This window comes from Eurosta solidaginis, chromosome 3, assembly GCF_040869045.1.
Source record: "Eurosta solidaginis isolate ZX-2024a chromosome 3, ASM4086904v1, whole genome shotgun sequence".
NCBI lineage: Eukaryota > Metazoa > Arthropoda > Insecta > Diptera > Tephritidae > Eurosta > Eurosta solidaginis.
This window is the reverse complement of record NC_090321.1, coordinates 1,924,529-1,951,476: the sequence shown is the minus strand read 5'-3', so window position 1 is coordinate 1,951,476 and position 26,948 is coordinate 1,924,529. Positions and strand designations below refer to the sequence as shown.

Sequence of the window (26,948 nt, the reverse complement as noted above, 5' to 3'; positions counted from 1 at the left end):
ATAAAAATTTACTTAGACGTCTTGGACAATAAGTATGTTCAGCGCCAATTATTTTCTCAAATCTCTCTCATTATGACTGTAAAAGTATCGTGAGCGCCATTATCATGTTGTCCATTAAAGTTTAGTTGAAATATTAAACTGTTCAGGTCCCGTATTGCGTATTACGATCAGTGACTGAAAACCGTTTTCACTCAAGCGATAACTATGCCTATATGTTATGGATCTAACGAGTTAGTCCTATTTGTGGCTAGTTCGCATTTGCCATTAATCTGATCCACCATTTCAGAGCTATTGTGATTTAAAAAATAAGTTTCGAGCACGGATCGTAACACGTAATACGGACCCAGGACAGATATCGATGGGTGAGCGCACACTTGTGATAAGTGACAAATTTTAAGGTTTTCAGGAGAGCATATACTCAGCCAAATCACGCAATCCAACGTAGATTGTTTTTTCGGTATTCGTAACATTCGAATTCGTAACATTGCTACGATGGATTGCGTGATTGGGCTGTTTGTTTTAATTATTTTTCGCGTTTCGTAAATTTTCTCCGTTGGCAAGAACTTGTCGTAGAAAATTTCAAATAAACGTCAAAAGTTTACGTTCCGAGTGAATTCAGTGATGCCACTGTACGAATTTCGAATTTACTTATTACTTTCGGAGACGTTCGGAAACACGGCCGAATTGTATGATAGCAATTTCGTAACTTTCCCGAAAAAATAGTCTACGATGGATTGCGTGATTGGGCTGATTGTGTTTTAGAGGCGATTGCCTGTAAACGTTAATTTTTTTGTGTGATATTAGGATTCCCAATGATGAATTGATTCATTCTGAATCTAAATATGCTAAACAAATATTGATGGCTTTGGCTAGGATATTACTACACTCATGTTAATAAATTACTTTTTGGTTCGTCAGGAATTTTTAAATTTTTTAACCATGTTTCCGTTGAGCTAGAGACGTGGAACTTGGGGTATAATACGGAACCAGTGGACACCACAGCGCAAACAAAAAAACAATATTGCTTTGGCAGCGCAGCGGTCAAGATATTGGAAAAACTCGTAGTTAGGAACTGATCATATTCACGTATAACCTTTACCGGAAGAATAAAAATATCAAACCAAATTTCGCTCTTAGGTGTTGCTAGGATCGAGATATTGGGAAAACTCGATTCTGATTTTTTTTTTTGATTCGCCGATTTTTTAGAGCAAGAGCTCGTGACTGCCAGACCTTCGTCATTTTCGAAAAGTTGAAATTTCTTCAGTGCATAATTCCAACTGAAGCAGGATCGTTGGTCTATTATAAAACTTCATAGTGGCTTTAACAGATATCGTGCAAACATTTTGCAGAAAAATAGACCCTTCTTTCGTCATTTTATAAGGACTGATTTTCATATATGGTCTTCGTCACGATATAAGAAGCCACTAGCCTAATTACCAGACACTTTCCATAGTGGCTTTGATTAGCCAGACACTTTTAGTCCTTCTAAACTTCAAAGAACTTCGAAGCAATTTTATACTGAAATTCGAATACAAAATCTTTAAAAAAATCTTTTGAAATTTTGTTTACCGTAAAAAACTTTCAGCTTATGAAAAAGTATTTAGCTTTATAAAAAAGTACACTTTTGCATTATAAAAAGTGTCTGGCTGGACAAAGCCACTATGGAAAGTGTCTGGCATTGAGGCTAGTGGCTTCTTATATCATGACGAAGACCATATATGAAAATCAGTCTTTATAAAATGACGAAATAAATGTCTATTTTTCTGCAAAATTTTTCCACGATATCTGTTAAAGCCACTATGACTCAAGTTTTATAATAAATGACGAAGGTCTGGCAGTCACGGGCTCTTAGTCTATTTTATCTTTTTTGACGCGGCTGTGTTATACATTACACAGCTACACAAGCCAAAATAAGGTAGATCTGGTAATGCGGCACATGTATTCCCATGGACTTTTGCATGCTTAATCCGAGTCCGCCATCAGAATTCACCTCACGGATCACGGTTTTCCAAAAATCGAGTTTTAAATAAAATTACCAGTGCTTATTTTCTGTTTTGTTGAGGTTAGAGCCGAAACTAGACTCGATAGGTCAACTCTAATAGCAGATTCGAAATCAGCACGCCAAAATATATGCGAAGACATGTATCGCATAGATCACTTAACACATTTGTCGCACTGACTTTAAAATTTTACGCACTTAACAGATATTTCCACTGGCTTCTGAGCCGTCATTATTGATAACACGCTTACAAAAAATGCACACTAGAGGCATGATGCTGAAGTTTCAGAAAGTGCAGTTAACTCAGTTTTGGTCAAATAGGCACTTAGCACAAGTGTACTCACCCATCGATATATAAAAAAAAACTCCCGATAAAATTTGCATTTTGGCGCTTACGATAGAATTGAAAAACTGGCTCGACATAATGGATGACACAAAAAAGGCTCAATATTTGATCAAATAAAATAAAATTGCTAATAATTAATATATCATCACATGATTTAAGTAAAATGAAAGGGGCGTGTCATTTCAAACTATGAAAGTGTTTTCGATACTAGATCAATTAGGTTTTGGAAGGTATCAACTTATATCGATTATGTAACCCTTACCCATAAAAATAACAATAAAGATATATGAAATAGTTGTTCGCCTTTATTTTAATAATAATAGATATATATATGTTATGTAGGTACACACTTTTGCATGTGTGTATGTAAGTAAGTATACGTACTTAAAATATATATTATTATTGGGGGACAATTCAATTTTTAACTTAATACACTGTGCTTGAAGTGTGAATATTTGAAGTTATTTGTTTTACATTTTTTTATTTACAATCAGCACAGCACACACTTAGCTTGAGGAGTACTGAGTGATTGTTAATTTGTTTTTTTGTTTCTTGTCTTCTTTAGCAGCACGGTGTAGTTTTTAATATCAAAATATTATAGATTTGAATAAGAGCCATCAACACGTTGCTTAAGTTGCGTACAAAATCGCTAGAAAGTCAAAAATGCATGCCGAATGTTTTCTCGGGGAAGTTTTTGTTAATTGTCCCTTATATATTTATGTGGTGAGTGCAAAACCGCCAGAGGAAATAACGCTCGCGGGCGTTGGGATATAAAGCTTACTATAAACATTTCCATGTTTACATTGGAATAAAATGGAAACAAAAAATAAACTACAATAATAAAAAATAATAGAATAAAACAAAATAGTGTAAAATAAAATAAATAAAACAATAACAAACAAATTTAAAATTTGTATTCGGGAACTAAAGAGATTTGACCCTCGAAATTTGACATAAATATTATCTGGGGGTTTCCCAACGAATATTATCTCACAATAAAAGCTGCGATTACCTCATAGAAAACATCGAGTAATTGGCCAAAGTAACGTGTTGATAGCTCTTATTTAAATCTATCCCATTTGTTTAATATTATAATAGGAGATATATGCGCATACATACATAAAAACGTATGTTAAAAGTATGTATATTGTATGCATTCAAATTATGAGAGAATTGCCTCAATTTTTACAGCTAATTTATAAATATATTTTACAAGTGCTTACAACAATATTAAAGTTTTAGTAATATTTAATTTTATTTTATTTTGGGTCTATTTGTCTCATGATAAACTTAAAAGTATTTCATAGTTTAATTATTTTCATAGATATACACTTGTTTATGCTTAAGTGAATTATCAATCATTTGTTAAAATTTATTTAAAGTTTTTATTATTTATTTTATTTTAATTAGTTTTTCTTTTGGTTTTTTAATAAAAAAAATGTATAATTTTGTATTCTTTTTTCTTACAATTTTAAACTTTTAAGGTTTTTTTTTGTAAAATTAGTACACTCTTTTTCAAAAATGTGTCAAACCAAAAAGTAGAGATTAAGAAAATACGCCAGTCGTTGCTTTGGCCAATTATTCGATGTTTCCTATGAGGCAGTCGCTGATTTTTTTCTCTTTCCAAAAATCACAATTGCGCATGTATGTATGGTTAGAAGGCAATTAATCAAAGCTCTCTCAAAGAAAACATTCGGCATGAATTGATTTGCTTTCTTTTTTAAATCTACCCTTTTTGGTCAAACTAGAAAATTATGTTGGAGATCGGTTCAGTACTTTTGAACTTGGCCGTAAACGAACTTTTTTATAATTAGTATAGATTCGTCTTTTCAAAATATTCTTAGCATATTTTTAAAAATTTTTTTATTTTCATGCTTCAAAAGTTTTTAAATTAAAATAAATTAAAATTTCTTAAATTATTAATAAAATCCAATTTGAAACTACACTTACATAATCTATATTTTGAACTCTTATTTATTATTATTTTTTCTTTCATTAATGACCTTAAGATTTTGTTTTTTTTGCATTTTCTTTACGGTTTATTTGTTTTGCTTGGCTTAACTTAGTAATGACTTCACTTATCAAGATGATCTTAAATTTAAATCTAAGCAATTCGTTTTTATAGTAATTTTAGCCTTGTTTTGCAATTTTTGTATGCCTTCTGTAAACATTTCTTTTATACAATTTTTTTATTAGTAACTTAAGTATTAGTTTCTAAAGTGCATTGCATTGTTATTTTACTAAAATATTACAAAACCAAATCAAATTAAAATAAAATAAATAAATAATTTGCAATTGGACTGGTACAAGAAGTTTAACCCTTAATTTCAAAAAAATGTTTGTAAAATGACATTGTTATAAAAATTTACAGATGTAAGAGCTGTATTAAATTATTTATATGAATTTAGGGGTTAATGTACATACATAAATACGACCTTACTTCTAAATTTTAATGAACTGCAGGGATGTTCCATCGACGCAGGTGGGACACAATAGTCGTGTTTTTTTTACAAGCGTATACGTTTCGTTTGCGCGTGAAAAAAAGCCTATCCTCGCTTAGACAATGCTTAGGAGACACATCTAGCGGCAGTGGTTAAACAACTAGCTACAGCACAGGGTGTACCGAAAAGCGGAGATACAACCCCCTGTTGTATGTCTGTGTATAACATATAGCTGAATCAGTTGTGATAAATAGTGGACGCGCATAGAATACATAGAATTAGTGTAGAGGGTGAAACATATACACTTATTTCAGTTCCATCTGAGTATAATGCGTATTGAAATTTAGTAGTACTAATTTTATGCGCAGCAATTTCAGATGTGTATTTAAAGTTTGTCGCTTAGCAGTCCATATAAAGTTTAAGCGTAAACGTATATAGATGTGAAAAAGCACAGCTAATATTACATTTTTGTTGAATCATTTTGGTGAAATCATCTGGGTATTTCTGGTTCGAAAATATATGTTAATCCGATTAACATTCAATTGATACAGTTATGAAAAAAAAAAAACTCAAAATATCTTTGTTGGTCGAATTATGCCTTACCAACTTGAAATAAGTCAAAACTAAGCTAAAACGAGATTCTAACACTGTGTAACAAATATGGAAAAAAAAGGAATTGCAAAATTTAGAACAAAAAAATTTTGACTTTTTTGTGACGGGTGGGACAAAGTTAATACTGTTCAATAAATAAAATAAATACAAGGCGCGATATACGTGCGAAAGATTTAGGTCGAGTTTCTCTTGTTGTTGTATTCTCTTCTAATTTGCGTCCTGCATCTTGTATTTTTTCCTACAAATTGGCTGGACGGGACCTACATGTTTTACGCCGACTCTGAACGGCATCTGCAAGGCAGATAAATTTTCACTGAGAAGCTTTTAATGGCAGAAATACACTCGAAGTATTTGCAAATAACTACCGAGGGGCGATCTCGAAAACTTTTTTAATTAAAAAAAAAAACTTGTTTCTAAATGTTTGATATTCCTATGCCCGGGAATCGAACGCAGGATTTTTGAAGCGGTAGGCGGAGCATGCTATTACCGCGACATTACGGTCGTCGTCTATACAAACCAAGCTTAAATACCACTTACACGTTACAGCTCCTGTTACAAATGTGAATATGTAGGCACATATATTTACCAGGTGAGGCTCTGACCTTTCCAAGAAGACTCAAAGTTGTAAAGTCAAAGCTTTCCCAGGGCAGTCGAACAAATGACCGGGTGTGCTACTACCCTAACGTAGTGGACAGTTGAACTAGCCGGTAAACTGAAGTTACCCTGAACATATAACCATTAACTTATTTCAATTAAAAATTGTTCGACTTCCTATTTTAAAGTTTTGGTTTAACGGAGACTGTTGAAATCAAAAACCCTGGATCACGCCAGTATATAAAACCGGTTGCCGTAGGAGGCCGAAATGTCCAAAACGTCAATTTCCCTAAATAAACAATCCCATATAAACAAAGTCTTTCCTAAACTTTACTTTTTTTAAAAAAAAAATCAAGTTATGTAGTATATCGCCGCGGGCTTACCATGGATCCTACGTCGCCACCGCCGATAAAGCGATCGGCGTATGCCTCTAATTCCAATCGGGTATTGCCCAGTCGAAACTCCCTAATTTATTGACTAGGCTTGAAAAACTAACCGAGTAGGCAAAAACTTAATGTGTATGATATGATACTGTATTTGAGAAATTATTAATTATGTTCTCTTTTTCTAGAAAGGGGTTTATTAAAATACTAGATGCATAAATTGTTTTTGAGCCATATTACATTATTAAAAAGTAATGTAATCAGAATTATGCGTAAAAAATGCATATTCTGTATCGAGCAATCGAGTTTAAACAAAAACAAAAAAATGTTATTGAGTACTTCTGTAATGAATTTAGAGACTATCGGTGCAGGAAAACTGTTTTTTTTGTTGCAATAAAGTTTACAGACGAATAGGAATAGCTTTTGCAAAATATATTCAGGGCCGTCATGTAATCCAAGTCGGTTTTGCGTTTTGTCGGAATTACAAACCAATATCGATTTAAATTGTTGTCATAAAACCGTATTGGTTTTGCTCTTTTCGAATGTAAATAAAAGCGATGTTCGAATCAGCTGTTTTGCAGTGTTATCGGTGCACCGGCAATTTTGATGTTAATTCTTTTGGCAAAATTTTATGAAATAATTGTTTTGTGCATCTAAACAGAAATAAACACATTTATTGACATCAAAATAGCATCAGCAGTTGTAGCATTTATGCTATTGGAAGAAGAAAATTGCGAGAAGGTCAACAGGAAAATTTTGAGAGATCGCAGCAATCCATTTGAATTGCCAGAGACGGCGTAATTAAAAATATTTCTTAATGTGGGTTTCTAAATATTTATAGTGTATTTGCAGTTACATTGCATACTATCGCATAAACAAAGAGGCTTTCCGAATGGTATTGGACACCATTGAAGGACGCTTAACTCGCTCGAAAGTTCTGCCAGTGCTGCAACTAACTACGTTACGATTTTTTGATGAAGGATCGTATCAAAGATCAGTTAGCAAGGATTCTAGCATGAGTGTAGGTAGAAGCACGGTGTCAACGATTTTAGATGATGTGCTTCGTGAAGCCCTTCGCAATATTTGAATGTTTCTCCATAAATTCAGTCAAAATACTGTTTTGCATTGAATTTTTGTGCTTTCCCTTATTAAGAATGAAAATATATGTAAATTTACATTTATTTTTATAAAATAAACCTTTATTTACTTCATATATGTAATACTATATTGCTACAAAAGGCTAGGTACATTCCCAAACATCAGAGTGCCGATATATTGCTGTTTAAACGTTTTTCTTTTTGTATTCAATAATCGAATGTACCTAAATTTAAATTTTTTCTTGTCACACTTATGCTGCTACAATCAAATAAATTTTATACGCTTTCTTGTTTTGATTTCGAATTCAAAACGCATAGCGAGCATTTTCTATTAGCAATATATGATTTACTTACATTTCTAGAAAATACTCAACTGCATGAGAAATACAACTGTGAAAAAATGAAATCCAACAGCATTTAACTGATAGGATTGTTTCTGATAGCAAAATCGATAATATCGGATTCTGTGATACCTAAAACCGACACAAATTCCAATTCGAGCATTAGACCATTAACATTGGATTTCATGACACCAAAGTAATTTTTTGGTCGTTTTTAAATCGGATTCCGACAACAATTGGATTCCATGACAGCCCTGATTGTTTGAAAATAAAGCAATCTAAACTACATTAGTATATTTGATATAATACATTTCTAAAATGAAGCATTTAACCGTTCAATTTAGTAATTTTTGGTTTGTAACGAGTATGATTTAATTTTTTTCCTGATAGGTTGATGAATTAATTATTCCTTTTTACAATTTTATTTACCTTTTTTATATGTGTGTAAGTATTATTTATAACGCAAATAGTTAATTGCTATATGACTAACAGATTTTTTTGAAAATAAAAAAATTCTTTTTAAAAATACATGTCTTGGTCCAGGGAAGAAGAGCATTTCGAACTTGAGAAAACATTGCCTTCTTGCCAGAAATTTTCAGATAATTTTATCGTCTATCGCCAAGAAGTAACTCGTTCGATACGTTTTACAGTAACTAAGGTAATATAAATTCATTTCACAAAAACAAAGTACTTAAACGTAATTTTTTCCTTAAAGCAGATATTTTGGTCATGAATAACTGTAACGTTTCAAATTTCGCTTTCTTTCAATGACCTGAACTTGAATAAAAACGTTGTGAGGCATAGCACGACAACGCACTTTCGCCGTGTTATTTATGGGACACGAAGATGTTGTATAAGCATACTATTTATAAGACACAGCTTGTACATGCATAAGGGAACAAGGTAACTCTAGTTCAGTTATGCATTAGAAAACACATCTCTATGTACAATGACTATTCATTAAATAAAGCACGATGATTTCAAACATCACATAGTTATAACAGAAGACATTTGCTTGACTTTCCTGTGACGCATCTAATTAATCCAGCTTTGGCAAGATATTCAGCCCAATTCTAAACTCAAAAGTTCTTGTGACTTTTTTCACTTCTCCTGTTCCTCTTATTCTGAACAATGTTCGAAAGAGGGAATATCGCTTAATGGATTATGAATGTAATCGAAAGGGAGATGTTTTTGCCATTTTTAGGAGTTTTTTCACTTGTTAAATTAAAAGGAATGCATCCAAATAGTTTAAGTATATTGTTTCCATTACGAAAAAAAAACTAATTTGTACAGTACAGATTTATGCTAAAATACATTAACATTCTACCACAAAACTCTTTAATTTAAGTCCAAAAGTATATAAATAAGCAACCGAAAAGTTCCTAGTAAACTTGATGCAGCCATTCAGAAATTGCGCAAGGATTTTTTAAGAAGGCTTAAATAGATTTTGGCATATGACGAAAGAGGAATTCAGCTCGGCTTGGCCGCCAGTAAATTGCTTTGCTGAATGAAAGCAGGCAACTCCAGCGGATTTGCGTTATTCGCGCAGTCTTCTTCTTATGCTCCTCTTTGATGGTGCTGTGGCACCAATTCATTACTCATTTCAGTCCATACCATATGAAATGCAATACTTTGTTTATATCGTCGGTACAATGCCCAAGAAACGAATGTGCTATTTTTATTCAAACGAAATATTATATATGTCAAATTTTGCAAAGCCAAAACAACAAATGTGCATTTTTTTGAAAAAAAATTTTAAAATCATTTTTCAATTAACATTACTTAAGGGTTTACAAAAGTAAACCTTCCAATAGTGGTTGAAAAATACAAAATTAAATCTCTATTAATTAAATCTCTTTTTTTAACAATGTCTTACGCGTTTTTCTCAACACATCAAATATGCACATTCGTTTCTTTGACATTGGACCGACGATATGTTATTTCTCAATTTTAAACGAATTCGCCACTGTAATTGAACTTTTTAGTTTCTTCAACCAAAATAAAAACAAAGCGTCATTTGGCAAAATAGCTGACATCGAAACTCATATTCCCTAATTATTTTTCTCCCTAGGAGAAACGAATTGGAAGACTTTTATCGAGGCAATTTTTGGAATTGGGCGGATTGGCTACGGTTTTACTCTATGCCTCATGTTGAAAGAATTTCTCACATATGTATAAATCTTCTTACTAATTCACTTTGGCTTGCAAGGCGCACGGATTGTTTGTATCTTACGACAAAATATGCAAGACTACGAGAGCACCCCCTTGCGAACTTATAGCATACCTCAGTACGAAACGTCAACTAATTGGCACGTAAATTAAAAAAAAAAATTAGATGAAAAAATATGAAAACTATTCCCCAATCTTTTGAAATGACGAAAATATGTATATGTATTGGTTTGAGTGTACTATAAATTGCACAGATCGCATATAATTTTTTGTTTATTTTGTTGTTGTGACTTTACAATGAATTGGGCATGCAATTCGTGCACTATTTTCGAGACAAGGGAGTCCCCCTACTATCTTTCCCAACACTTAACGTAACTTCTATCTAGTCCCATCGAAATACATAGTTCACAATAGCTTTCCTATCCAAATGACGTTACTCTTTGGGGAAGCAGTTATTCCCGAAAGTTGATAAGAATTCGCAACAACGGCGATATCTTCGGCGATGATTTCTTAAGAATTGCTTGCGAGATAAAAATGCTGGGCTACAGTCAACTAATTATTTGCATATACTAAGCACGTTTCGAATAAATAAAAAAATTGTAACCCATTCTCCAAGCACAAATACGTAAAAGCTAAACGCAGTGGCAAACGTAACTCGCTCAGCGCTATGTATTTATTTTGTGCAAGCTGACATCTTACATAACTTAAAAATATTAAATAAAAAAAAAAAAATGGTGCCCTCAGATGCAGGTGTTAACTTTGCCAGGAAAGTTTGTCGAATTTCAATAATTTAATTAACCAGGTTTATGGAAAAAATTTCTTTGAAACAAAAATTATCCTCTAATGTCATACATATTTGAAACACAAAATCCTGAACAATGCGTTGCCAGATTTGATTATTCTGCTGGTAGAACTTGTGATGATTTTATTAAGTTATTGTGTATACTATTTACAAATCAACCACTCTGTCTTAAATTTTTTTTCTATTCTGAAATAAATTTTTACCTACATATATATGGTAAAGCCTTGGGTTATAATTATTTTAAGATTGACATTATAGTACTGTTCGTAAGGAAAGAACTGCCAAATTCAATCACGCTTTGTTGAATACACTTTGATGACAACTCAGTATTCAGTCACAAAAAGTAATCAAACCGCACTGTGGAGAAAAATTCGAAAATTAATGATGGATGAGTTAGAAAAAAAAACATCAAAGGTTTGGTTTGAAATGCTGATTTTCGACATCAATATCGTTCATTGTATGGGCGAAAATGACAAAGATCTTCAATTAAAAAAATCTACTGAAATGTAGATTTCAAACTGGCAATTCGCTATTATACTGCAATTGAGTGAGTTTCATACTTTGGTTTGAAACGCTCGGATAAATATTAGAAATCTCACGAAAAAAGATTTATTGCACCAGAGTCCGTGTTTTGTCGTTTCCTTTTTGAAACGACGGCCGAAATAGGGTGATATTCCACTCAACACTCGATATGTACCTCACACTTTATGACGCTTTGAAAACGCTAGGTAGATAAACAATTTTTGAAGCAAATTCTGATTGTAGGAATTTGTAAACCAATCTCTTAAATATTAAAATTCAAACAGTTGTTGCCTGAGTAGCCGAAATATAGCGATCGTTCTCTCGAACGTACGTGCCAGAATCGAAATTTAAAAGTATTCAGTTATTCATACTATAAAAACAAAATGTTACCTTAGTAGCGTAGCAATTGTTGTTTTTTTTAGAAAAAATACGTGGTCGGCAAAATGGTTGCATTATTCAAAAATCGCCCTAGTTGGCCACCGGCCAAACCCTACGCCAGCACTTGCGCCTTCAACGCTTCAGCCTGTTGAGCAGCAATAATTTGTGCCGCAGATGTTGCCGCCGTACTACCGTTGGTGCTGACAGGTGGTGCCTGCATAATAGGTATAGCTGTACCATCAGTGGTGAGTAATAGCGTTTGTGTGTTTGTCGCTGGTTGGTGATGATGTTGCTGTTGTTGTGGTGTGGCTGCCGCTTGCAAAACGGTAGCTGTTGCATTGCCACCATTTCCATTCCAGTCTTGTATGGCTATTATCTGTTGTTGTTGTTGCTGTGGTTGCTGTTGTTGTTGCGCCTGCACGGCCTGCTGCTGTTGTGCCAATTTACTAAACTGTTGTGGTGTTGCTGTCGCAAGCAGCGTGGAACCATCTGGCGCAGTAAGTAAAATCGTATTTGGTGGTAAATTAATGCAAGTGATTGTACCATTGGGTTGTACTGTTTGTATTTGAATTTGTGGCAACGCTGTTGCAGTGGTGAGTGTGGCACCACTGCTGCTTTCATTAGTGGTACTAGCGACAGCAGCTGGTACTAAAACTGTAGTGGTGGCATTATTACTGTCTTCGTCTTCGTCCTTAGCAGTCACCACCTGCATTTCACCAACACCACCACTTTCACTTATATTATCAGTTGTATTGGTAGTGGTATCTGCTGCCATTAGCGCTTCTGATGATGATGAATGACATGTTGAATTTTCATCTGTCTCGATTACTTCCTCAACCAAATCAACGGAATTTGGAGTTTCCGCTTGTGGTGGTGGTGAGCATGAGGTGGTGGAATGTATCATTGAAGGTGCTGGTGATGTTGAGGCGCTACAAACTAAATCATCGGTTGCGTTCGATGCTACCTCGCTACCTTCGCTTAATTTTGGTGTGAGAGCAGTACCTTTTGGTATACGAAACTTACGTAATATTTGCGCAGTACTTGAAGACAAACGCAGTGCACCAGCTGAAGTTGAATCATCATCACCACTCGATACTGATGCTGTGATTAGCTCATCGTCTTCCTCCTCAATAACAACTGTTTCGGTATCGGTAGCAGTTGTAGTGGCAGCGATTCTGGTGCTACGTAAAAATTGGCTATTGTTGTTGGATGGTTGCGCTTGCGTTGAATTGATTTTTAATACGCCCGGTGTGACTATTGTAGTTGTTTGTGGACCACCAACAATCTGCGCGGCACTACTTGTCGTGATGATAGGACGTCGTGTCACTAGCAATTGTACGGCGCGTGGTTGTATCGTTGACTTCTTGTTAATATTGCTGTTTGTGGCGTTGGCTGTTGTGATGACTGTATTATTTTGGCCATTTCGTATGATCGTATTGATTGCTGCGCCTGCCCCTCCGCGACCACCACTTCCTCCTTCGGCGATAGTCCTGTTTTTGTTTGATTTTCGTGGTTGTTGTTGTCGTCGTCGCCGTCGTGGTGGTGACGGTGGTGGTGGTGGTGGTGGCAGGAATTGTTGCGGCGGTGGTGGTGGTGGTAGGAATTGTTGCGGCGGTGGTGGTGGTGGTGGTGGTAAGAAATGTTGCGGCGGTGGTGGTGGTGGTAGGAATTGTTGCGGCGGTGTTGGTGGTGGTATTGGTTCCATCGATGGTGATAATATTGGTTGTAATGGTGATAGTGTTGTTAGCATTGTTGTTGATTGTTTTTGAAGAGAGGGAAAGTTATTGCTTGGTATTAGCGTATTAGCAAAACGATCACTTAAAATAAAATCAGTAAATTGATCAACGAAACTATTTGCAGGATTATTGCTGTTGATATTGTTGTATTTAACGACGCTGCCATTGCCTTTATTGTTGACTGTGCCAATTGAACTCTTATTGTTGTTGTTGATGTTGTTTTTATCATCACCAACACCACCAACGATGCCCATATTAATGGGTTTGCTCATCGATGATGGTGGAGCTGGTAAAGACCCGCTGCCTGTCGATGTTGTTGTTGTTATTGCACTATTAAAGTTGCTGGCGTAATTGTTGCATTTTTGTGGCTGTGTAAGAAGTATTGTTGTTGTTGTTTCTGTATGTGTGTTTAATGTCGTAGGTATTGTCACTGCTGTTGCTATAGTGTTGTGTATGGCTTGCATTGTGGTTGTTGTTTCTGTATTAGCACTTAAAAGCAATGTATTTGTTAATGTTGTGCCTGTCGTTGCCGTTATATTAGCAGCGGATAATGTGTCTGATGTAGTGGTTGTTGCTGCTTTATTAACAGCGGATAATATGTCTGTTGTAGATGTCGGTGTTGTTGTTGTTGGTATTGTACTGATATTTTGTGTAGTTGTATTTTCATTGTTCAATGAAGATGATTCAAGCAATGATAATGATATCGATGATAATAATGATGTTGATGGTATAGGAGTTGTTGTTTTTGCTTCTTTTGTTGGTTTTGCTTTTCGCACAGGTTTCAATTCAGTGGTGTTGGTGGTATTGGTGTTCTTTAATGGATTTTGTATATTAACTGGATTTTTTGGTGGTCTACCAACTTTACGCTTTATTGGGGGTGGTGGTGGTGGTGTTTGGAATAGGGAATTTGAATTGCCAATTAAAGTTTGATTATTGTTGTTGCTGTTGTTCTGTATATTTGTGTTATGATTACTGGTGTCTCTAATTGCTTGTTGGTTTCTAGAAAAACCTATTCATTTTACGTAGGCGAAACACAAGAAGTAGACATACAAGACACAATACAAAACACAGGCGCAGAAATTAATTTCAATCATGTAAAAAAGAAAAAAAGACAATAAAATAAATTAGTTTACATATGAAGTCAATTCGTTTTTTTTTGGTTTTTTTTTTAAATTATTTCTAAGCAAAACTTAAAACTTAAATAAATCTTATGATTAGCAAGTGCATTGGTGAAATAATGAGGATAATGACGGATATGCTTTTTGATTGGAGCTATCTTGATTTATAAACAACAAATTAATCACTAAGCTGGTATAACGATTAACTAGCTTCTATATGAAATGATTAGTTTAATTTTATTACACATAAAATTTTCTTTCAATTTAATCTTTATTATTTTTGGACTGAATATCAATAAACTTATTATGAAGAGTGAATTTTTATATTCAATGAGTAATTAATTTTCCATTATTCAGTTAGTTGATGTAACAATTGATTGATTAAATTCTCAATTAACGTTTTTGAACTATTTATCACTTAATCAATGTTGCAGACATTAGTTCGTGGGCTGATTAATTAATAGTTTAAATGAATTGAACTGATTGGTTAGCTAGTTAATTTTTCTTCATTATACATATTTTGTATTAAGGAACAAGATCAGATTTATCGAAACTTTAAATAACATTATTCAATTAGTTGGGATGGCAATTAATTTTTGATTAATTGAATTGGCTAGTTACACGATTGGCCCAAATTTCTCTTAGTTTTATTTGATACTAACGGTTTTCGTTTAATATACATAATTATGTGTTTCCATTGATTGCTCTTTATCGGGTTAACATTATAAAATTATAACAGTTCCAAGTCAGTCGAGTACGCAAACCCTCGAAAAGTTTGATTTTCAAAAATTGAAACCACAACAGCGACCGGTCTACATATTGATCGATACTTGTTCTTTTTAATAGAAAAATGACCTCGGGGTGTTTCGATCAATTACCGTTTGTGTAATTAATAGCCATGAAAAGTGCCAATAATTGATTTTTATTCTTATAGATACCTTCACTAATATTTTTTATTAAATATTTCAAAACTTGTCTCTATAATTTTTTTAGGCTTAATACTTCTTTTAATCTCTTTATTCTAAATAGTCTACAAATTAAAAAAATCCCATTTTTAATTTTATTATTAGCTTTGAAAATAATTGAAATAGTTTACCTTGCACAACTGAAAGTGTTTAGCTAAGTTTTGAAATTTTCAAAAAGTATGGCCTTAATATTTTTATTGAAATCTTTGTCAACGGAATTCTTCAAAAATTTTTTTTTTTCTTTGTTATGGCTCTAAGCTAGCATGCAATGTAGATAAGAAAGGAATACACTTTGCAGTTTTTGTTCTTTAAATATGCTAGCTTTTTATTTTTTTATTACAATTTAAAATTAAAATTTTTCGCTACAATTTGACCTTGAACTTTTTTATTTTAGTTGTTGTTGTTGTAGCAATGCTCGCCCCACCTAATAGCCGCGACCGATCACAAATTGTCATCAATATCCTCTAACGGGAGTCCAAGGAAACTTGCCGTTTCAACAGGGGTGGACCATAAGGAAAGGGGTGTTAGAGGCGTTGGTGCCACATTACAATTGAAGAGATGGTTGGTGTCATGTGGGGACACATTGCAAGCGGGGCATACATTTTGTATGTCGGGGTTGATTCTGGATAGGTAAGAGTTTAACCTGTTACAGTATCCAGAACGAAGTTGAGCAAGAGTGACACGCGTTTCCCTGGGGAGTATGCGTTCCTCTTCCGTAAGTTTTGGATAATTTTCGTTAAGTACTGGATTCACCGGGCAATTCCCGGCATAAAGGTCCGACGCCTGTTTATGGAGTTCACCAAGGACCTGCTTGTGTTTTTTCACTTCATACGGCTGGGTTCTCAGGTGCCGTATTTCCTCAAAATGCTTACGGAGATGACTGCTTAAGCCCCTAGGCGGTGCTGGTTTATCAATCAGATGTCTGTTGGGATGCCCAGGTTTCTGGGTATTCAACAGGAACTGTTTGGTCAGCATCTCATTTCTCTCCCTGATGGGGAGTATTCTCGCCTCATTATGCAGATGGTGTTCTGGGGACATAAGAAGACAGCACGTGGCGATTCTGAGAGCAGTATTTTGGCAGGCCTGTAGTTTCTTCCAGTGGGTGATTTTTAGGCTTGGCGACCATATGGGTGACGCGTAGCACGTAATCGGCTGGCTTATTGCTTTGTATGTAGTCATGAGCGTTTCTTTATCTTTTCCCCAAGTACTGCCAGCGAGGGATTTGAGGATTTTGTTACGGCTCTGAATTCTCGGAACAATTGCGGCTGCGCGCTCACCAAAATGTAGATCCTGACACCCAAGATTTTGGGGTGTCGGACAGTCGGTAGCGTAGTGCCATCGACGTGGATGTTCAAAATGGTCGACATTTGGGGCGTCCATGTTGTAAATAAGGTCGCGGAAGATTTAGTCGGTGATAATGCCAGGTTTCGCGAGGCGAAAAAACTGGAGAGATCAGGGAGGTAGCCGTTTATTTTATTGCATAGCGCATCGATCTTTGGGCCTGTGGCCATTATTGTGCAGTCATCGGCGTAGGAAACGATTGTGACTCCTTCCGGTGGTGAAGGTAGCTTAGATATGTAGAAATTAAACAAAAGTGGGGATAGGACACCACCCTGTGGCACCCCCTGTTTAATTCTCCTTGGTTTTGATGTTTCGTTTCTAAATTGCACCGATGCCTGCCGACCACCCAGATAATTTGCGGTCCACCTTTTAAGACATGGGGGAAGGGTAGACCCTTCCAGGTCCTGCAGTAACGAGCCATGGTTGACCGTATCAAAAGCTTTTGATAGGTCTAGCGCTACGAGTACTGTTCTATGGTGGGGGTATTGATTTAAACCGCAATTTATCTGGGTGCTAATGGCATTTAGCGCGGTGGTAGTGCTATGGAGTTTTCTGAAGCCATGCTGATGAGGGGCTAGCTGCAAATTTGCTTGGAAATAAGGGAGCAAAATGGCTTCAAGCGTCTTTGCCACTGGCGATAGGAGAGATATCGGACGATACGACTCACCTATGTTAGCTGGTTTCCCAGGCTTTAGTAGCGGGACCACCTTGGCCATTTTCCATTTCTCAGGTATGACAAAGGTGGAAAGAGACAGATTGAAGACATGCGCTAAATATTTGAACCCCTCTTTCCCTAGGTTTTTAAGCATCGGCATGGCTATGCCGTCTGGGCCCACTGCTTTGGATCGTTTAGCACGACCAATGGCGTCCTCAACCTCTTTAGCGGTGATGGTGATTGGTGACGCGCTGAATTTGTGTTTATGTGCGCGTCTATTGGCTCTCCATCTATCTTTGTCGACCGTAGGATGCATTATATATTGTCGGCAGAAAGCGCTCGCGCATTTTTTCGCGTCCGACAGCACTTTGTCGCCAAAGGCGATGTAAACTTTGTCTTTGTGCTGAGTCGGATTCGATAGGGACTTTACGGTGGACCAAAGTTTACCCACACCGGTAGAGAGGTTACAACCTCTTAGGTGCTCCTCCCATTTCGCCCGCTTGTGTTCATCTACAAGCAATCTGATGCGTTGGTTTATATCCCTTATTTGGGGGTCGCCTGGGTCAAGCTGTCTTATAAGGTCACGTTCTCTCGCTAAGTTTGCGGCCTCCGCCGGGAAGTGGGGCCGGATTTCGGGAATTCTCCCGGCGGGAATGAAACGTGCCGAGGCGGATTTAATGACCTTACGGAAGGCACGCTCCCCTTGGCGGGCATCAGTCGGGATAGGGAGGGCAGCTAGGCGGCTGTCTGTAAAGGATTTATATTCTTCCCACTTTCCTTTTTTGAAGTTTATGAAAGTGCGTTTTTCAGTGACGATGAAGTCGGCGTTACGCTCAAGCGAAATAAGTATGGGCAGGTGGTCGGATGCCAATGTTACCATCGGCTGCCAGTTGACGCAGTTTACGAGTTTTGCGCTCACGATTGAGATATCTGGCGAGCTGTGCCAGCTTTTATTTTAGTCTTTATTAAGGGTATTCATTTAAACTCTTATATGCCTCGTGTAAGCCTCAAAAGTTACCACCTCGTAAAGCATATGTCAAAGTTTGTATGAAAAATCGTTTATAGTCTGCGTAAATTCAAGCAGAAAAAATTTACATATACGTGAACGACATGGTAAACTTACGAAGCTTCATATTTATTTAAAATTTTGAAGGTAATATGCTTTTTGACCAAGTTTTAGAGGAATAGGAATTAAAAGATTTTAGCTGGTCGATATTTGGGGCCAATTTGAAGATGAACTTCATCTTGGTTATACTTATATTGGATTCAATCCGTTCTTGCGCAGGGGAATGAACCTCATTTCCAGACAACAGACCGACCAACACATTATATGTATGCGAAATGAATAAAGGCTACCACCAGGATGAGGGGCCGTTGGCTTTAATATGGTAACTGGTAGTTGATTAACTTTTCCTCAAAATCATGAACATGATCCTAGCGAATGATAATTGTTTGATAGGAATTCAATCTGAATGTGCATATTAGATAATATGCATATGATAAGCAGTTAGGGCAATGTACATAAATGGGCTAGCCGCTACACTTACTATATGTATACATTGTCGTCTCTTTACTAGAATGTTGGCTAGCCTAAATTAGATCGGTCTAACTACTAAAACTACGGCTTATTTATATTTTCATGCATAGGCATGGTTCGAAAAGAAAGTGCACACTTTATTTTCTTTATTAACTCTTGTACTTTTTTTTCGAGCAAAATAGTCTTTGACTGTCTTATATTTATTTCGCGTTTTTTGACGGTATTTGTACTGTTCTATAATTGTGACAAACAAACTAAATATAATTGGCCTTTTTGATAATTATTTATGTGCCGAATAGCTGGTGTACAAGTATTTTACAAAAATACTTAAACGGTGTGTTCATATAAAAGCTGAGATAGACCTGTAAATAGACGTCGATCTTTGGGCTGATTTTTCAGTACAAGTTCTTCTCAGTTTATCAGTTAAACTATACTTAAACTTATTCTTCGGTTTTTCAGCCCACTTTAACTGAAGTTTAAACTTAGCGTGAGCGGCCGGTTTGGCAGGATTAAACTCCAGTTAACCTATCAGTTATTTACGTTCGTTCGCAAAGGCATCGAATATATCCAACAAGCATTTGGGTTTGAGTACCAATAGAGCTAATGTCACTACTAAAATCTCAAGAGTTGTTTAGAAACAATGGCTCAACTTGAGAATCAATTGTACCTAAATGTGGTTTTCTAATTGTAATATTCCAATACGAACAAAATTTATCATGTATAATTTATTTTTAATTTCTAACGCCTCATTACTGCTACCAACAAGATGTTTATTTCTCACAATAAGCAGCTGTTGTATTTGGTGTACCACCTTTGAGAAGACGTTTTTTTAACTTCACCTCAACTCCATATCTAATCTAGGATATGTGTTGGATATTCATTTCAGAACTATTCTCCAACTTGAGAACTATCAGGTGTGTAAGAAAAATTAGATAATGACGTTAGATATCTGATATATGTATATTTCTCTAAGGCTGGAGAAATATTTTTCCATGTTCGTTGGGTAGACTAAATCCAGCTGTTGCTGTATATACACATTGTCTTGATTATAAAAAACCAATTTTGCCGTACAAAAAAGCCTACCCCAATGGCGGTCTGTGACTGAAAAACTATTCTGTAGTTTAACTAGAGTTTAAATTAAACTAAAGTTCAATCAAACTTAGTTTAAGCTCGGCATAACCAACTATTGAAAAACCGTGATTTAAACGAATGAATGAATACTGTTATTGAAATTTTGTTTAACTTTTGATATTCCTTCCCGAATTATATCTGTTTTATCTATTAAGCGGCAAAAGTTTTCATTTCACAAAAATTTGCATATCAACTATTTTAGCTCCAATTCCAAAACAATATCTGTGATGAGTAGGACTCGGATTCCTATGTAAAAACATATTTATATTGATATTTTAAAAAAATTAAATTTTTAAATTGTTTATGATTCATGAATTTCCCTAAAAATGGTATTCAATCGTTAACGCATAATTTACATTTTTAGCAATAAATTTTTTTTTTCATTTTTGAAAAAACTCTCTCTAATTTCGACAGAATCGCCAAAGTTTCATATTTGAAATAAAAAAATCTTTATTTACGCCAATAAATATAACTTGATTCATACCAAAACTAAACATTTACATCATAACAATTTTTCGAGAAAATTGGAGTAAGTTTAATTCGAACAAAACGAAGGAGTTATTCACTTGTATTTCGAATCAATATGACCAGAGACCAAAGAGTTACTCCTTTTATAGTAAAAGTTTTGCAGAAAAAAATTTTTTCTAACTTTTAACTTTTTAGTCCAAAAGAAATTATTAACTCCGCACGTTTATTTTTTAAGGACAGAATAAAAGACCGGCATTATAACTATGAAACGGCTCATCTAAATGAAACGATTTTTTTTTCATACAGAATCCTTCTTTTTTTCAAAAGAAAGCGATGTGTCAAATTTCAAGGCTCTCAATTGTATCAAACTTAAGAGCGAGGAAACAAGTGCAAGTTTATTATGGAAAAGTATAAGTATAGTACTATGAGAGTTGGTTGTAGTTTTTCTTTGACAAATTTCTGGTATTAGCAACAAAAACTTTCAAGTGACTATGTAGGTTTCAAAATTACATAGACATTTAATTACTCAATCGGTCACAACAACGCCCTCTTACTCAACTTCCATAGATAACATAGACATTTAGAAGAATTTATTGGCAAAAAATTCGTTTCATTTGGATGAGCCGTTCGATAGTTACATTTAGGGCCGGACTTTTTTTGTCCTTAAAAAAATAAAAGTCCGGATTTCATTTTTATGTTCGGACTTATAAAATAAAAGTTTGGAATTAATATTTATTTGTGAATTTTTTTGAAAAATGTCCGAAAAATAAAAAGGATTCACGATCCATTGGTATAATTCTATGGATATCCCCGGTATAATATAAACTTTCACCTAGGAAAATGTTTTGACCCTAACCTTTTCAACTAAAAAAAAAAAAATAAATAAAACTTATAGGACTATTGCAAAATTAATATAACATTCAGATTCATAAAATAACAGATGGATGGTTTTAAAATCAACGTAATAAAGGTTTGGTGAACTTCTTTAGGTTTGTGATTCAAAATGTATTTTTTTTTTTTCAAATCTTGCAAATGTGTTTTGGTGTTGACCACCACATTGCTACGTATTGCTTTTTTTAATGTTGAGGCTTGAACAATACAATACATAACGGGATTTAGTTGAAATTTTAAAGTTTTTTGGAAAAATAGTCCAATTACATATATGAAGCAATATTCCTGAATCATTAAGAGGTGCGATAATGCCTATAATAATAAATTAAAACAATTCAGCTAAACTTTTTTTGCATTTTTCAATTATTCTTCGTGCATATGTTCAAGTTTTCAATGCATATTTTACGCACGTATTTACGTTTTTTTTAGAACATAAGATTCCGAGGCCGAGTGGTGAGTGACGAAAGTAATAAACTTAATTCTAAACGAAAATAAATAGTGAAATATAAATGTATATTTTTATAAATAGTTTATGACTACTAAGAAAAAGAAAGTGAATTTTTGTAAAAGTTTGTGGCTTTAAAAATTTTAAATTTTTAATGAAAGTGAAAAAAGCTCCTTAAATTAAGATTGGCAAAAAAAAAAGTGTGTACATTTTAAAGTTCAAAAATACCTTAGAATTTTTTTAGTTCTAAAAAGAAATTTTTTTTCACTTGCCCACGTTATGGGGAAACGTCATAGAGAGTTTACTACGGATTTTAAAACTCACCTTCATTTCTAATGCGATTTTGTTGTTCTGAGATGGTCGAAGAAAAAAATATAATTTTTAATTCAAACTCCGATATTTTGGAGAAAAGTTTCATCTTCAAAGTATGTATATAAGGCAGAGGTACACAACGCCAGCAGAGCTTCGAATACAAACGCAAACTTTTTTTTAGCGATACGAGTGTACAAGGGAAATGGTGAAAGTAAACTTGAGCATATAATCATATAAATGTTTAAAAATCGTCAGAAACCATCTACAGTTCACTGTAAAAAATAAATGTGAAGTTTTGATACAAAACGCGGTTGGTAGTTGACCTTTCATTTTGTTCGTCTTGATGTTCCGTTGTTTAAAATTTCTTGAAAAAATGTTTTCAAACATTAAGCAATACCGATACTCCTCGCTTAACAACAACAAAAGTACTTTTTTTACATTCAAATTCATTTTCTTTTACTCAAACTACAACAGTGCTTTAAAATAAAAATAAAAGAAAAAATAAATAAAAAATATGCTATTTTTTTATGTTACAAATGCATTTCAGCATTCATATAATACAAACATACATACATACATATGTACATACATACAAGTTAAACAAACCCATGTTTTGTACGGGTGTGGTGAGTATGATGTGTAAATGATAAAAGCATGGAGATATTAATAAATTTTATTAAATTGAAACAATAAAAATTCAGTATGCTTCCTACGCGTAATTTCATACCTAATAACATACATATGTGTTTCATAAAATGCGAAATTAAACTTAAAAAACTTAAAAAAAAAGTTTTTAGTTGGAATTGAACGCAGTGAAAATATGAGCAATGAAGATCTTCTATCATAATTTATTATAGTAAGAAATAATATCGGGGGGTTGAAACGAAGAGATATATGTTGAATATATGGCCAATTAAAATATTTTCGGTGGAATACATCTAACAACGCTAATAAAAATTACTGAACAAGTGCCGAAAAGTATGCAATTTTAAAAGCTCTATTAAATAAACAAACAAAAAATGTTATAAAAAATGGCATTAATGTATATGTAAGAATTTTGTTTTTAAGTACAAGCTGCCAAATCAAAGTTTAGTTCTTAACGCAAAGTTCAAAGAAAGTCAACAAATTTCAAAATTTTTATAAACATTTTCAAAATTATATTAAGATTTTTTTTCCTATGTTATAATGCATGGCTCAATTATATGGTTGGCTCATCTCATCAGCTGATATTTTTTTTCATTGCATGGTCGATAGGATTGTCAAAAGGAGATGGCAGAGGCAAAATGAAATCAACACATTGACATCATTTTCTTACTACACACAAAAGCTGCTAAGTTTTATGTTTTCATTCCATTCCATTCGCATAACACCAACACGCAGATTTTGACAATCTGAACTAACATAATTTGTTGTTGTACAGATGAGCCAACCATATAGTTGAACCATGGTTGTAAACCTTTAAAAAATTATAATGGGGTGTCTTATGTTTTTCAGCATTTGTTAATTTCAGAATTTCCTACTTTTCGACACTTTCTCAATACAAATTGTAACTACACAAACGCGCACATAGCCTAAATTAGTACCTCAAAGAACCTTGCTAACTTTTAGGATTAATACTTTTCGAACAATCTAATAAACGCACACATTCAGATGGGCTCACTAAGAGATAACGAGGAAACGAAGATCACAAACTAGCAAGAGTGGATGAAAGCCTGACGAAAAAGAAAACACAAAGTTTAATTTGTTTCATTTTTGTTTTTTAGAAAGCACATACCTTACATAAAACAATTGATTATATTGATGGTATGCGGTGACTTATACATACATATATTGCGCCAAGAACGTGATTTAACTAAAATTCGAAACACAAGAATTGTCTCATCGCGTGTTTTTCTGATTTGCTGATTCGCGCCGAAAGACAGAAGCTCATTAAGTGTTTCCTACTTGCGCATAAATAAAATTTTCTTCAAATATTTTTATTATTTGATTAAAATACATATTTAAACACACTTTTAATTAATTTATAACTGTATATATTATTTTTTACTGTTACGTTTTTTTAGTACCTCCTCCGATGCGGCATACAATTGGGCGCCCTGTTTATTACAGCGCTAACAGAACCGCCTCGCTGATATCGTAGCTATACATTTATTTATTTATTCATTTTATTACGTGTTAATATGTATATTTGTGTATATATGTACATGAGGGCGTGATTTGGAACCAGGATAGGTGGTTTGATGTGGTGATTGATCGCAGTTGTAAATGGAGTTGTCGATTTTGTTCGTTACGCATTTTAGTTTAATTGAACAAAACCAATAATTCAAAATGAAAAATAAGAAAAAGGGAAGAAAAAAAAACAAAAGCAAAATGTCAATTAAAATCTTGTATTAAAAAAAAACTTAATAGCTTATGATAACACATATAAATAAAATGTGCATCAATAAAATAATTTAAATAAAATAAAATTAAAAAACAACAAAATCATATCTACGTATCCTTAAAACTGTAATTTTTTAATTTGTTTCTAGCATTCAAACGAACCAGAATAGAATTTAAGAAAGTTATTTAAAAATTGATTATAAAAAAAAAACATATCCAACACATGGCTTGCGCCAATATATAATATAAGTAATAGTTCACTTCTAGCGAGTATTATTGGATGACTAATTTAAATAGATGCTTTAAAGTATGCAATAATGTTAGTTCTCTAACAGACAGATAGAACCATTTTTGGTTACCTCTTAGGCCCGATTTTTCTTTTTTAACCAACTGGAACAGTTTTTCAGTCACATTTAAATATCGCCTTTGGGGTAGGCTTTTTTGTACGTCAACGCGGTTTTTTCATTTTCTAGATAATTTTAGGTACTGCAACAGCTGGATTTTGTTTGCTTATTCGACGCCATTGTTGAGAGAAAAACGCTAGCATCATTCGTGATGCTGAAAATTTGTACAACTTATCATTGTGGATAAGACAAGTGTGATAACTTCTGCATAGACTTAAAAATTACAAATAGAATGGATCACCCGATTTTTAATTGACAATCGCTGTCTCATTCTGTATCTCTTTCTATCACCCGCTGAAGATAGCCGGCGCTATGCGCCGCCATATTGAATACCCTGTCAAAACCCAAAAAAGTAGCCATATTGAACATCCTGTCAAGTAGTTGGCGGATAAGATATCACACTTTTTTATCCACAATGCAACTTATTACAATTTATCACAAACAAGCGTTTGCGATGTCGAAAAATTTACAAAGTAGGGGAAATATAGAAAGAAATTGTCATTTTGAAAGAATTTCTACTGGAGAATTTTTTGGCAAAAGGAATATCCGATCAGAAAATCAGCTGAATATGACAAATTTTTTAATTGCGGTCAACAAAATAAATGTGTCACAAAAATTATTAAAATATTTACAAGTTAACAAAAAAATTTACTAAGTCGGTCCATATTTCAGTCAGAGTTGCAGGTTTCTGCTGGTTTCGCATAAAAATTTGCAATTATCTTTCATTGAGAGAGAATATGTAAACATGCAAAGAAAATTTGCTGGATTTAACCCGAACTCGGCCGCTATGATCAAATAAGTAAAAAGTATGAACTTAATTAGCTGTGTATAAATAAATTAATTCGTTTATCTCAGCATCGCTATGATGATTCGTCAGAGGACATATTCATTTTTTATACAAACATATATGTAAATGTTAAAATAGTGTAACTTTTGAAATTTTTCCATTTAGTATTTTGCTATTAAAACAAACAAGAACTCAAACAGCTGGTTGGTCAACTAGACTTGACTCAGCCAGATTGGTCCCTTAAGCTCAGTTTAAGCTTTAGTTAAAGTTGACTGAAAAAATGTATGACTTTAAGCTTAAAATTAAGTTTAAGTTTAAAATTAATAAAATAGCGAAATTTTAACAAGAAAATGGAATACATTTTCGCTTAAATTTTTGTAAGTTCGAATACAGTATTTTTTTTGTTTGTTTTGAAGTGTTAATTCTAAAAATTCAATATTTGGCATTTTACTGAGGACAACTGTCAAATTTTATTTAATATATTTAAAGAGTATACTTTCTAAAACATTGTGGATAAGACAAGTTGATATCTTCGGCATAGACGTCAAAATTACAAATAGAACCGATCATCTGATTTTTAAAGTGACTATCGTGGCCTCTTCCTGTATCTCATTCTATCACCCGCTAAAGATAGCCGTCCGTTTGGACCGTCATATTGAACATCCTGTCAAAACGATGTCAAAACGCGAAAAAGTAGCCATCATGAACAACCTGTCAGGTAGTTGACGGATAAGTATCACATTTGTTTTCATTGTGTTTTATCCACAATGTTTGTTTTGTACACTATGCTTTACTGTATGATTTTTTTTTTTTCCAATTTCCACATGGATGTAACAGTCAGCATCAGCTGACAAATTTCAGTCAGTGTGTGTGACATGTAATTAAGATTTGCATACTTTTAAAAGCATCTGGAAATCGTACTACAAAGGTTACATTACACAAAAGTTCGTTGGTTAAAGCAAAAGCTATTCATATTTTACAAATATAATTTAAAAACGCCTCAAAGTAACCAATAATGAGAGGGCTCCACAAATGTAAAGATTTTCTATGCCAATATTTATGATTTTAAAAAGCGGCCTTAGTGAGCAATAC

General features: G+C 34.0%; 1 protein-coding gene across 11 annotated transcripts in view; it reads right to left on the bottom strand.

Annotated features, from left to right (window-relative positions):
• Nucleotides 1-2,630: 2,630 nt before the first annotated feature.
• Nucleotides 2,631-26,948, bottom strand: part of LOC137243075 (uncharacterized) — a 160,643-nt gene continuing 136,325 nt past the window's right edge. For 3 of the 11 annotated variants that reach the window (XM_067770265.1, XM_067770267.1, XM_067770268.1), the window contains one exon: nucleotides 2,631-14,429. In XM_067770265.1, coding sequence (XP_067626366.1) covers nucleotides 11,797-14,429 — 2,633 coding nt within the window. In that variant the 3' untranslated portion in view covers nucleotides 2,631-11,796. Of the gene's footprint in view, nucleotides 14,430-23,432; nucleotides 24,424-26,948 lie in introns of those variants that run through there. The other 8 variants (XM_067770258.1, XM_067770260.1, XM_067770261.1 and 5 more) reach the window with 6 other exon arrangements.